This window comes from Cricetulus griseus, chromosome 2 (genome assembly GCF_003668045.3).
Source record: "Cricetulus griseus strain 17A/GY chromosome 2, alternate assembly CriGri-PICRH-1.0, whole genome shotgun sequence".
Taxonomy (NCBI): Eukaryota; Metazoa; Chordata; class Mammalia; order Rodentia; family Cricetidae; genus Cricetulus; species Cricetulus griseus.
The window spans coordinates 370,730,977-370,745,095 of NC_048595.1; the positions used below are offsets into that span (position 1 = coordinate 370,730,977).

At 46.7% G+C, this 14,119-nt stretch overlaps 1 protein-coding gene and 1 long non-coding RNA gene across 5 annotated transcripts in view; one reads left to right on the plus strand and one right to left on the minus strand.

The window, feature by feature from the left end:
- The window catches only part of Trappc9 (trafficking protein particle complex 9), a 473,194-nt gene extending 463,711 nt beyond the window's left edge, over positions 1–9,483 (minus strand). For all 4 annotated transcript variants that reach the window (XM_027403774.2, XM_027403775.2, XM_027403773.2 and 1 more), the window contains exons 1-2: positions 9,334–9,483; positions 5,952–6,544 (exon numbers count right to left, since the gene is read on the minus strand). In XM_027403774.2, coding sequence (XP_027259575.1) covers positions 5,952–6,535 — 584 coding nt within the window. In that variant the 5' untranslated portion in view covers positions 6,536–6,544; positions 9,334–9,483. The remainder of the gene's footprint in view (positions 1–5,951; positions 6,545–9,333) is intronic.
- Positions 9,484–9,673: 190 nt separating this feature from the next.
- Positions 9,674–13,999, plus strand: LOC118238254. The gene is made up of 3 exons (XR_004768046.1): positions 9,674–9,822; positions 10,429–10,585; positions 13,738–13,999. It is a non-coding gene; the product is annotated as an uncharacterized LOC118238254 (long non-coding RNA).
- The last annotated feature ends 120 nt before the right edge of the window (positions 14,000–14,119 follow it).

Sequence of the window (14,119 nt, forward strand, 5' to 3'; positions counted from 1 at the left end):
TGGCCTCAAAGCTGTGCTTCTGCGTGGTTTGTAAAGTAGTCCTAAGCAAGACTGCTACCTACTCAGACACTGCTACAGTTGGAGCCTTCTTCCCAGATAGCTCCAATTTCAACACTATCCCAGACATGGTGGAGTGGATGTCTCAGCTTTTAAGTAAATCAGTGAGCCTTCTGCCCCCCCCTTTTAACTTCAGTCTAGATTATTCCATAAAAGAGATGGGGCATATCATCAGCCAGCTATCCAACTTTAGGAAGCAGGGCCTTTTCATAATTTCAGAGCAAGCTTAAGTAGACACTTGGAGTTGGGGCTCTTTAAACATTGGCAAGGTTGTGCTATGGAACGATGCACCATATGGAGCAGGCTTTGCCCTCAGAAAACACTGCTAATCCTTGGAATATTAAACAGCTTCAAATATGTAATTCTTTTTTAAAAAGCAAACTGCAGCTGTCTTAAGTGGAAGCAATTCTTTTCAAGAATGAGCCACTACAGGAGTGGGGAAAGTCCTGACTAAATCAAAGGGACTGGCAGATCCCAATAGGCCACAGGGCTACACCAGGATGGCCCTGCTAACAAGCAACACTATATTAGGCTGTTCTTCCATCCCCAGGAGACACAGCCACAGCCAGTCACCCCAAGGTCTCCAGAAGAATCATCCTGGCCTTCCCATAAGGGGCTACCACATGCCACATACCCTACCAAAGCATAACCTGGTATGTCACTTTCCTGCCTCAATCTCCTCCCCGAAGATCCCCATCACTGATCCAGAGAAAGGGGAGTCCACCACTAGTTACTCTATGTCCTCATGCCTGGCCTGCCAGCATCCTACCATTCTGGATGAGGTAAGGGCAGCTGAGAATGGTCAGTCCAGAACACTGACCCACACCTAACCTCACCACCTAAAGGGGAAAAAAGTCACTCTGGGGGCTGGAGTTGGCACAGCACTTGCTATTTTTCCAAATAACCTGCATTCAGTTTCCAACATCCACAGGGTGGCACACAACTCTCTGTAACTCCAGCTACAGGGATCCAACACCATCTTCTCCCTCCTCAGGCACTGTACACAGTACATGGTATACAGATATACCCACAGGGAAAATACTCATAAAATAAAAATAAATCTTTAATTACTCTATAGGGCTGGGGCTATAGTTTAGTGGTAGAGCACACATTTAGCATAGTACATAGGGGAAGCCTAAGAGTCCATCCCTGATATCACAAAGAAAGAAAAGTGTAAAAGTATCCTGTTTAATTGTAAATATGCATTATGTAAAGCCATGTCCTTGCCAAAGTGACCTGTCTCTCTGGGGGTAAAGTTTTTTGGTGCCACTCAATCATCAAGGAATTCTGAGCTTGTGAAAGAGCTTGAGCACTTAGGTGTGGAGAATTTCTTCTTCTTTTTTTTTAAGGCTCTGAAACTGGCCAGTTTTAGGTTCTAGCATCACAGAGCAGACTCAGAAGAGAAAAGGTCTGACCAGCCCAAGCCTTGATCCTGCTACATCACCAATTAAACTCTCTGAGAATGCTGCAAAATGCTGCTGACCCCACCTCAAATACCGTTGGTGATGCGAGGTACACAGATTCCGTGGCTAGCTGGTGGCTGAAAGCTAGCTGGGCTGGCTTGGCCACCCTTCCTCCTCCTCCCCAGAGAGCACTGAGCCTGTGAATACCAAGGTAATACAGTAACTCACACTTAGAAGCAAAGTCACTACCTACTATGGTCACAGGAGTTTGCCTCTTTGAGTCTATCACAATTAGCCAAGAACCTTTCTCCCACTTGCCTATCACCTGTCTCTTTAGACCCCTGCCCAACCTTCCACTCGAGTCCACAGAAAGGACAGGACATTAGCTGGAAATCTCATCCTGCCCCAATGGGCCCTCTGCTTGAGGATGGCATCACCTGTCTCCTGCCACCAATGCCACCCAACTTGCTCCCTCCTGCAATCACTGCCAGAGCCCAAGTTACTCAGATCTGGCCACAGCAGGGTTTTCACAATCTGGATGGACAGCCCTCCATATATGCAACACCCTTAGGGCACATGTCAGCTGCCCCAAGAGTCCATACTCCTCATACTCCACTACTGGGGCCCTCCCCATTCCCAACTTCCAAAGGGCTCCCCAGATCAGCTCATCTATTTCTAAGGTTCTAAACACAGACTTAAGGCCAACATGTCTCACCTCCTCTAACTCCAAATACAACTGCAGCTGTTCTGAGCATCTTTTGACTGCCTATGCCTACCTGCCACCCCCTCTAGCAGCTGATCCAGGCAGAATCACAAATATATTTGACCCTTCCTTTTTTCCTGAAGCATGCCCTGGTATGTTCCCCGGGAGCTGGCCTGACATACATCAAGTACCCAGAGCTGTGTGCCACACTACCTGTAGGGGGTCCTCACTGTTAGTTTCTCCTGCAAGAGGCACTTAGGAGGGTCCTTGTCCCCCCACACAGGAAGCCCCAGAGAACAGGCCAGCACATGGATTCATGGTTCCCCATGGTCTTATGGGCTTTGTGACAAGTCTGCTAGCGTGAGCAGGTGAGAAGAGGAAAACCTAGGGCAAGCTACTGTCACATGAATGAATGCAAGACCTCCTGAGTGACAGAAAAGTCCTGCAACCATAGTAGGACCCCTGCTTTTTCCCTGCAGCCTAGCCCCAACTCCCTATACTAGTGACAATAATGTCCTTATGGCCCCAACCCTAAACAGGAGGGAATCTCTCAGCAAGTCCAACCTTTCTCCATGGAGACAAAGTAAAGGAAAACTCAAAGTGTTTGCATCTGGCCAGAGCAGTAAATGGAGGCTCAGAGGCTGTGTATGGTAGCAGCAGAATGCAGAACGAGACCATTGCCCTCCAGTGAGGTTTGCCAGGGGTGGGGAAAGAGAGGACTCGGTCAGCCAAAGATCAGCTTGGAAGGATGACTTCAAATGTCTAAATCTGTGACACAGATGAGTGGCATGCCATCAGCCTCCCCTGCCTGTATCAGGGATGAAAGCCTGGGCAGAGCTCCGCAGGCAGAAAGGATGAATAGCAGTCAGTAACACAGGTCCTCACATGCTTAAGACTCAATGAACTAGCTATTTTGAAGGTCATTGCTTCCTGGTCTTAGAAAGATCACCCTTAAGCCCTCTTAAAGAGAGAGACTGCTGTCCACTTAGAGTGGCCTCCCCCCTTTCTGGGGAGAAACTGCTGACAAAAGGAATAGGGAAAGGGCCCCTCAGGGAAAAGCAATAGAGAAGGCAGGCAGCTCCCACAGCAGCTCTGCTCCCCACATGTCTGACCTGCAGGGGCCACACCACCATGCACATCCAACAGCCGCAGGCAGCCACCCACCGCATGCCTCACTTGCTTCCAAGCCTGGGGTCAAGCAGGGCTGCGCTCTTGGTAACCCAGGTTAAAGTATCCCCATGAAAACCTCTGCAGCCACCCAAATGAACTGGCATCTCACATCCTCAAAACAAAAAGGAATTAGTAAAGGCTTATTTGTCACCAAATACTAAAGACCACAAAGGTCCCCAGAGCTAGTATTTTGACAAACATCAAACACCGATGGGTTAGGTGCTGAGGAAGCTAAAATCTAAAAGAAAGAAATGAACAATTAAAGGACTGCTCAGAACACACAGGGATCTAGGCAGCAGTGTTGGTTTTTTGAAGCAATGGCGGCAATGGGAACAGCACATGGGGAAACTAGCCACTTTCACAGTGGTATGTTCACAGCCTACCTTTTCAGACCCAACAACATACTCACAGGGCGGTATGATAGAAAAAAAAAGAAAGAAAGAAAGAAAAGAAAGAGGGACAAGCAAAATTAGAAACATACAAGAACAAAAATAACAACTCTGAGAGTTACACACTACATGTACAAGACCCCTGATGGCTCTGATGAGTGGGGTCTGGGTGAGTGTAGACTCACAACCATGTACACCCAGTGCTACCAGAAGGGCTTGCTCTGTGGGTACAATCAACGTATTGTTACTGGACCAAACCAAAACTGGATGGGTGTCCAGACATTTCCCCTCAAGCTTCGAGATACTATGTTACTTCACCTTGGACAACTGTTCATGCTACCAGGACAAGCAGGCAAGTGTGAGGCTCTGTCCTGCCTCCAGATCATCTCAGAAAACAGAGACTACAGAGTTGGGATAAAACAAGCCGAATTGGCAGAGCTGTGGTTTCCCTGGCATCATTACCTCCCTCAAGTCCAAAGTAGAGGCTTTCAAGTGGGCTTAGCTGGGACATTAGTTCTGACTCAGAACTACTGACTTTCTAACCCTTCCTCCCAGGAAACCAGGCCATGAAATTATAGGTGGGTAAAGGAGAGTGGGCCTAAGACATACCAAAAGCTTCAATTCAGGTGAGACATGAAGATTCTACCCAGACCTTGCAAAATATCACAGACTGTGTAACAGGGCCACTCTTTGCTTCCAGCCCCTTAGCTTATGCTCTATTCTGTGGTATTTTCTTGTCAACTCACCACCAAGCAGAAAGCTGCTATGTAACTCTAAGTAATTCCAGAAGCATACTACTTGGCCTCACCCATTCTACAGCAGGCACGTTATGCCATTTGAGCCTCATTGGGGATCAAGATCTGAATTCCAGATGATAAAGCAGGACAGACTCAATTCTTTGGGCTCCTGCCTGGGGCCATCAAGACTTTGAGTGACACAGCTGCATTGAACCCTCCCTATCAAAAGGGAACCCCTCTTGGCAAAGGCTTCTGCCTAAACTTGCATCTCACCTCTTCTGCTAGCAGACACAGTGGCAAGATGGTGGCATGAGCAGTGGGCTGAGAGTGTTTACAAATGGCCTGAAGAGTAAGTCTGTAATGGTGATCCAAGGAAAGTGCAAGGAACAGGGCTAGGGACAAAGCCCACAGACTTTGTCTTGTTCCATCTTGAAATGTAGAGCATGTAGACATTTCAATGTATACAGGTGGCTCCCCAGGGGCGCCTGGGTGGTGTTTCTGACCTCCTGCAGCTCTGGGGTGAGGGAATGACCTGGAACCCATAGAGTGCCTCGCCTGGGAGTCAGAGACCTAGGCTGCATTCCCAGGGCCCAACACTGCAGAATCTCATCTGTGCTCTAGGGCAGCACTGACAAACAGATAAGCATCAGCCACAGAGGCTAATTCAAGTGTCTAGTTGCCTCATAGTTTGTGTTTTGTTTTTTGTTTGTGTTTTGTTTTGTTTTGTTTTGTTTTGCTGAGACAGGGTTTCTCTGCGCAGCCCTGGCTGTCCTGTGGACTTACTCTGTGGATCAGCTGGCCTCAAACTCCAAGGTCTGCCTGCCCCAACCACCTGAGGGCTAGGATTATAGGTGTGACCCACCATGCCCTGCTTCAGTTGCCACCAGTTAAAAAGTAGTAACAGGGCTATGAATGTGGATAGTAGCTAGATTGCTTCTCTGGCATACAGGAAGCCCTGGATCTGAGTTCCAACACAGCATTAAAATAGGTGGGATATGCTGGTGCTCACCTCTAATGCTACTAGCACTTGGAAGGGGAAGGAGGAACCTAAGTTCAAAGTCACTCTCAGCTACATAGAGTTTAAGGCCAACCTGGGCTATGTGAGATCCTATCTCAAAAATAAGAGTTGAAATAAATGTTAACTTCATTTTTAACCTAACATATATCAATGCAAAAAAATATTCATGATCCATTGTACATTCTTTTTTCAGTATGTGCTATATTTTACACACATAGCTCATCCCAGTTCACTATACCCTGGTTCCTGGTGCTCAGAAGCCACAGACAGTGATGACTGCAGGTGTCCCACCAGGAGACTCCTGACACCCAGGAGTATATGTGCTGACCCTTAAGGGACTCCTCTTGTTTAGTGGCCAATGGACCACATTTCAACTATCCTTGCTGCACCCACACTCTTGCATCACTTTTGCCTCCTATGTAAGGAGGCACCAAGCTCTGTGCTTCTAGGTCAACCATTCCTACATAAACTTACCTACTATCCGTGTCCAGTCCCACGAAGTCCTTTTTCTCAAAGGGGACACAGAGAAGGGGGATCTTGTCCCCGGACTTGTCAGTAGCTCTGTCCAGACGCTTGGACTCCAGGACAATGAAAAGGGACTCGATGAAGTCTTCGATGCGCTTCTCCACCGAATCGCAGTCATCGTAGTTGGGATAAAAGGCCACGTCGGGGCGCGGCTGCTCAGTCACATCACCCTGCAGCCCGAACACGAAGAGGCGGGAGTCATAGAGCGTGGAGCCGTAGATCTCCTTCTGCACATGGAATTTCTCAAAGGTCTGTGGCCAGTCCTTGGCCGAGAAGCAGTCAGTGATGGTGATGAGGCCCACCACCTTGCGGTGCGTCTGGAAGTCTCCCCACTCATTGTTCTCAGGTGGGTAGTGATGTCGGTAGCGGATGAAGAGCGCGCGCTGCGAGTCGCGCACACTGAGCTGGCTCACGGAGCAGATCCGCTTGTAGATTCTGAAGAAGTTCTCCTCGGAGACGATGCCCACAGCCTGTACAACCACCAGCAGAGTCTGGTGGTCCTCTGCACACTGCATGTAGTCAGGGACGCTCATCCTGAGGGCCTGTCCAAAGGGAAAAGAGGCTCTGACAGGCGTCTCTGCTATGTGGAGCTCACACTGACCCCATTAGCAGTGGCGGGCAGAGACTTCGGTGTCACACACCAGGTCTACTCCCATTAAGCCTCAGAGGCAACACAGGCTACCACTCTGAGTGGCTACAAGTGATTTACACAGTACCCCATGAGGCTACTTGTCTCTACTGTGAGAAGCAGAAGTTGAAACTAACCATGGGCCAAATACTTACATATTAATGAACTTTTCTCAGTGTCCAGATTGGAAGAAATAAGACTCTCTTCATGGACAAGAGTATCACTATCATAACTCTGTCAGACCCCTCAGTTTAATAGGTAAACTCAGCACACTTCTGATTAGAATTCCAACCCGGTTTCTGACAGTGAGGCTAGCTAATTTTTGAGTAAGAGTAGCTAAGACTCCTAACATGCCACCACAGAGGGGCGATGTATTCCTCAGGAAAACAAGACCATGTAGAACCGCTAATGAGGTATCTATACAGAACGACAAAAGTGATCCATACATGGTAGTTCATGCCTGCCATCCTGGCACGCAAGAGGCCAGAGTCAGATCATGAGTTCATGGTCAGCCTGAACCACACAATCATATCTTATCATAAAAAAATTTTTAAAAAGATGTGTTTAATCCCAGCCACTTAGGAGGCAGGCATATGTCTGTGAGTTTAAAGCTAGCTTAGTGCACCTAGTAAGTTCCAAGCTAGCCAGAGCTGCATAGTGGGGATACTTCCATCTCAAAAGAATATTCATAAAAAGAAAACTAAAAAGCTGGAGAGATGACTTAGCAGTTAAGAGTACATACCACTCTTCTGGGGTTCCAGAGTTCAGTACCCAGCATCCACATCAGGCTGTTTACGGCTATCTGTAATCCCAACTCCAATGGCTTTATCACTCTCCCCAGTCTCTAAGGACACTGCAGTTACATGCAATTACACACACACACACACACACACACACACACGTGCGTTTGAAGCCAGCCTGGTCTACAGAGTGAGTTCCAGGACAGCCAGGGCTATGTAAGAGACCCTTTCTCAAAAATAAATGAACAAGGGGCTAGAGAGATGGCTCAGAGGTTGAGAGCACTGACTGTTCTTCCAGAGGTCCTGAGTTCAATTCCCAGCAACCACATGGTGACTCACAACCATCTGTAATATGATCTGGTGCCCTCTTCTGGCATGCAGGCAATGCAGGAAGAACACTGTATATATAATCAATTATAAATAAATAAAAATATAAGATGTACCTTTTTAAGATTACAGTTCTGAAAGCACACAGAGTATCCATTGTTGTACATTGTCACCATCATCCATTTCCAAAACCTACTAACAACTAACTCTCCCTACCCCCTCTTTCTCTATCTCAGCACACACACACACACACACACACACACACACACACACACACACACACACAGGAACCTAGAAAGTGGTAGGCTGAAAAGAAGCCATATAAAGGTGGACAATGGATGATTCCACTAACATGAAATGCCCAGAACCTGCAAATCAAAAAAAAGGGAAGTGTGTCTATGGCTGCTAGGATTTCCAAGGGTCGGGGATGAAGGGTGACTCTCTAAAAGGTATGGGCTTTCTTTCCCAGTAATGGCAAAATGTTCTGGAACGGAGATAGTCACACAATGTGAAAATACTGGAAACCCCTGGAATGCAGGTGTAGCTAGGAACCCCATGAGACCTTGCACACGTTAGGAAAGTTCTCTCCCCATGCATGCTTACTATCTCCCCTCTTTTTACCCTGGGCTTCACTAAGTTGCCCAGGTAGGTCTTGAACTGGCAATCCCCTGCCCCAGCACTAGGGTTACAGGCAAACACTATGCCGGTCTGTTTTCTTTCTTTCTTTTTTTAAAATTAAGTTTCTTGACAATATCTCCTCCCCTCCCCCACTAGTATACCATCTAAAAACATTAAAAAAAAAAAAAAACCTCATCAGGAAATATTCTGGAATATTCTAGGTTTTCAACATCATGCACCTGGTGCTACTGTTTGGTAATAACAGACAGGGAAGATAAGGAACCAACTGTAACTCGTAACTCTGCAAAGTCACTGTTTTTTAAAGGGGGTGTGTCAGCTTCATACTTTTCCCTGAATTCAATGGAGCCGGATTTCAGCTCCGTTAAAGGCCACATTCAGCTGATACAATACCAGAAAGCTCTGCTTAACAATGTAACAGGGAAGAGAGGCTACAACAGAAAGGCAAGATCAAAGGCCTAGTGCTGTGTGACACTTTCTCCGCCCAAGCTGTCAAGCAAGGAGGCAAACTGGAGTTTTACAGCGCAAAGATTTCATTCCAGGGAAACTGCCCAGTCGGGCTGGGTTGGAGGCACTGGGCCGCTAGACTGGGCCGCTAAGGGATGGTGCACCCAGTTCCAGGTGCAGCATTGTAGGCGAGGGGCGTGGCGCACAGTGCAGCCCAAGCCAGGCTCCAGAACGGAAAAGAGGAGGGACCGAGAGCCAAAGACTGCCCGGCCCGCCAGGAGGCTGCAGGTGCAGACCATCCCGGACAAGTGTACGCAGATCCTTGGGGTGCACACACCTCACCGCAGGTGCAAGTGGGGCGCAGCCACAGGGTAGCAGGCTGTCGCCGGCTGGGCAGGGGACCTGGGCAGACACGGGGACCTGGTCAAGCAGAGGACCCGGCAAGCAGGGGATATGAGCAGACGCGAAGACCCGGACAGGTGCAGACCGGGCTAATCACCCAGCCAGTCCCTCCGGCCAGGAACCCAGTGCGGGGCCCCAGCCGGGCACTTACTCAACGCGGCGGTCCCAACCAGGAGCCGAGGCCTGGAGGGCGGCGGGACGGAGCAGCCAGGAACCTCCGAACCACCAGCCCAGCCGGCGCAGCTCCTGCGCGTGCGCAAGTCGTATTCGGGCCTAAGATCTGCCCCGGGTTTTGCCGGAGACCTGGAGCCTGAGAGGGAGGCGGGGAGGAGGGTGGAGGGAGGAGGGACTAGAGGGAGAGGGTGGGACTGGAAGAATGGGACTGGTGGATAAGGAAGGACGTGGACGATCAGGAAGGGAGATGGGAGGAGCCAGAGGAGGAGCGTAGAGCACGAAACTACTAAGGGAGGTGCCTATGGTGGGAACTGCCAGTCCTCCACTCTGGGCTGGATTTGCGCTTCTCTGGTGGCACACAGACGAGACCCTAGTTTCAACCTCACTAAGCCAGGCTATATTGCCCTCAGGAGACTTGGCGTCCCAACCACGACCTACAACCCCCCCTTACAGGTTGGGAAAGCTGGTATGTGTAATGTAGGAATGCCTAGTGGACGCTTTCTCTGAAGAATTAGGTCAAGCTTAAGGCTGAATCAAACTAGCTACCTTTGCAGTCAAACCAGGATCCTTACATGGGCCCCAGCAGTAAATCCATCCCCTAAAGGTTCCTGAGCCCCTTGGAGGCCAGCTTACCAAGAAGCATGGGCAGTCACTGAAGGTTGTTAAGCCCCCATGTGTTTATAAAAAGGAGAGAATGTATGGAGGTTAGAATGAGCATGGGTACATAACAGTGGCTCCAAGAAAAACAAAAAACACAGAGGAGGGGAGGCTCTCCCCTTGTGTTTATCGTATTCTGTTTGAAGTTTCTCTACTTTATGCATGCATTTCTTTTAATTTAAAAATGCAATTAAAAACAGTAATGGAGAACCAGTTGAACCACTCAGCAAACACAAGGGGAAAGCTGTCTGAATCAACAGTTGCTTTAAACTAGCAAGCTTTTATTTACTCTGCTATGTATCCGTGCTGTTTTATAACTTATTTTATAATTCACATTTTTAATAATATTCTCATCTTCATCCTTGCCTCAGCCAGTGGAAAATCAATGGTATGTTTGGCTTGTGTTTGTGTTCAGGTTTTTCTGTGTGAGAGAGAGAAGGGGGAGAGAAAGAGATGGAGGTCTGTGTGCCAGGAGCCAGACTCACGCTTAGCACTGTGCATCACAGATCCTCACCATAGAGCTATGCTGCACATCGGGGTACAGAAAAGATGCACCACTTGGCTGGGAACATGTAAGTGGCTGGTGCTATTTAAGGATTTCAATCCAGGGCATGTCCAACTCTTTCATAGTTCTTTTCTGTTCTAATTCTCTATAAATAGATTAACATAAGCCCATTGGAAAGCAAGATAGAAATCTGGCAATAGGAAATGTTGCTTGTTTTTGTGCATCACTCTCCTGTTTATAATGTACCCACTGTATTCTTTCACTGCCCTGGCACCTGTGTGGTGGTGGGAACACCTTACCAAAAGAAGAGGGATAAGGTAGTAAATAGGAATAAGCTTGGCATAGTAAAAGCTTGCCAAATCCTCAGGCCACCAAGCCGGGATGTCCAGGACAGGCCCAAAGCTGTCTTTCACTATCTGTAACATATTGTTTATTATCTGTAACATTCCCCCTGCATCTCCTCTGAAGGTTGGGAATTCAAAGATATACAAAGACTGCCTGTAGGGCATTTGTAGACAGTTAAAGTTAGGAAAGACTTCTAAAATAATCAGTTCTATAATCACAATACCTGGTAAGCAGACATACACAGATTAGTTACCAAAAACAATTTTTCCCATCACACACATCCCTCATCCAGCTCCTCACTGGGGTGTATAGTCTTAACCAGATGTTGCCTAGGTTTTGTTTTATTTTTTTGTTTTAAAGACAGAATCTCACTATGTAGCCTTGGCCATCCTGGGGTTTGCTATGGAGACCAAGCTGCCCTCGAACTTACAGAGATCCTCTTACCTCTGCCTTCCCAGTGCTAAGATTAAAGGTATGTGACACCAACCTGTTCCTCATTACTTTCTTATAGGTATCCTTTCTTCTCTTCCTTTTTTTATGTTCATGTCTCACAACAAAGACTTTCTTACTGACTTTTCCCACCCTAGTACCCTGTTACTTAGGGGCCCTCCCTAAGTAACTTAGGGACTTAGTCACGTACACAGGCTGCCTGTGATTTTTCCACCCTGAGCTAAACTTCTGGTTTGGGAGGAGTGGCAGCATCCTGAATGTCCCGACAAGCTACCTATCTGTCATTAAGCATTAACCTCTCAAAGGCACTTTTTATCTCAAACGTGGACCATCCTATTTTATTTACAGCACTTTCACCCTCATATTCACACCAGGTCCTAACAGAGTGCTTAGTAGAGGTGGAGGCTTTGATGGCACCTATTTCTTTTAACTGAGGCTTCTGTAACGTATGATGGTAGGCTGAGTGGCTTAAATAGGAGTATTTACTGGTCAGTTCTGGAGGCTAGAAGTATGATTGTAGGATACAGCAAAGTGAGATTGTCATGAGGCCTTTGCCATGAGCCCTGACTATGAAGATTGTTTACCTTTGTCATGTGTAGAATTTATATGGCAATTTGATGTCATTGTTTAAGAGTGATTGGGTCTTAATCCTGCATAAAAATATAATTTATAATGTGCAAAAATAAGATGGGACTTATTACTAGGCTCTGCAAAGACCAATTGTATTAATTAATTTTTATTGTGTTTTATGAAGAAACACTTAAATATGTGCAGCTATTTTCTCCAGAAAAAGACTGTGCAAGTTTAGTACAATGTTGTAAGTAATATTAAACTCTTTGTCCACACTAATACTGTATATAAGAAAAAAGATCCATGTGTTGAAGTTTAATCCTTATGATGAGGTACTGAGAGTGTGGCAATATCATCTGACCTTGATGACTAGGAGATGATTAGATCATTAGGAGATGATTAGGATTAAGGTCCTTGGTATGATTAAGATTAAATACTGGTCACTTTGTAGGAAAAGGGGTAAAACACAGACAGACACAGAAACAAGCACACTTCTTGTCTGGTGTGGTGCTCTGTGCTGCATGGGACACTGGCAGCAATACCATCACCAGATGGAGCCACTTGACTGTGTGCCCCACAGTACATAAGACAAATAAACCTCTGTCCTTTATAGTTTACCAGAGCTTGGGTGTTATGCCAGCAGCAGCAGCTTATGCACCAATAGGACCCTCTCTGGGGTCCAGACTACTAACTTCTTGTGTCTTCATAGTGAATCAATTCAGATAGCGCTCTGGCCTCTTTGAAGGACACTAATCATACTAAGGTCAGAGCCTTCCTGACTTCATCAACCCCCCCAAGAACAGACCTCCTAAACCATCACATAGGAATTGATCTCAACATAGAAATTTGGGAAGAACTCATTCAGGCCATAACAAGCTTTATTAGGAAATTCTTCAGTAACCTGGGGATATAAATTATTAGAGCAATCCTAGACCTTTTCTGGGGAGGAGACAAGTGTGCCAAAGAAAAAAGGAAACAAGAAAAGAGCCAGCCAGATGGTTTAGCTTGTAAACGCACTTACCACTGAGACTGATGACCTGAGTTCTATCCCCAGAACCCACAGAAGGAAAACACTGACTCCCAGAAGCTGTCCTCTGATCCCCAAACCTGCTTCGAGGCATATGTGTCCCCACCCTCAAACACAACTTACACACATGATGATGATGATGATGATGATGATGATGATAACAAACTGACAAAAAAGAAAAGAAAGCTGGTCGGTGGTGGCTGGCACACACCTTTAATCCCAGCACTAGGGAGGGAGGCAGAAGCAAGAGAATCTCTTTGAGTTCAAAACCAGCCTGGTCTACAAGAGCTAATTCCAGGACAGTCTCCAAAGCCACAGAGAAACCCTGTCTCAAACACCCCCCAAAAAGAAATAGAAAAGAGAAAGAGAGAAAATTGTCTAGTAAAAAGAATTAGAATATGCCAGGTGGTGGTGGCCCACAACTCTAATCCCAGCACTTGGAGACAGAGGCAGGAGGATTTCTGAGTTTGAGGCCAGCCTGGTCTACAGAGTGAGTTCCAGAACAGCCAGGGCTACACAGAGAAGCCTTGTCTCAAAAAAAAAAAATGTCACCATCTATTAAAGGGATGATTGCTCCAAACGATTGTTATCAGGATGATTAAACAAAATAAAATGTAAGAAATCCATTGGATACAAAGTGAGGCAAATTCAGTAATAAGGTGATGATATGTCTTTATTTTCCTGGAATAATCTCAGATTGTCCTAGCTAAAAGTATTCTGGTCGGTGACAGGACCACTTCATGCTGCATAAACACTGTCAGCTCTCAGGGCTTCTTTTTCCCACATGACCACAAAGCCATCTCTCATCTGGGCTTCCTTGTTCACAGGCCAAGGAGTGGAGAATCTATTTAACTGCCTTATTCAGCATCACCAAGAAGCCCCTAGATTAGACCTTCAGAACTCTTCCCTCAAAACATCGTAATTATAGAACTGGAGATATGGCTCAGTCAGCAAAGTGCTTGTGTCACAAGAATGAGGAACTGAGTTTGGATCTAGCACCACATCAAAAATAGGCATGGGAGGGGCTGGAGAGATGGCTCAGAGGTTAAGAGCACTGACTGCTGTTCCAGAGGTTCTGGGTTCAATTCCCAGCATCCACATGGTGGCTCACAACCATCTATAATGAGATCTGATGCCTTCTTCTAGTGTGCAGAAGCACATGGAAGCAGAATGTTGTATACATAATAAATAAAATCTTTAAAAAAAATA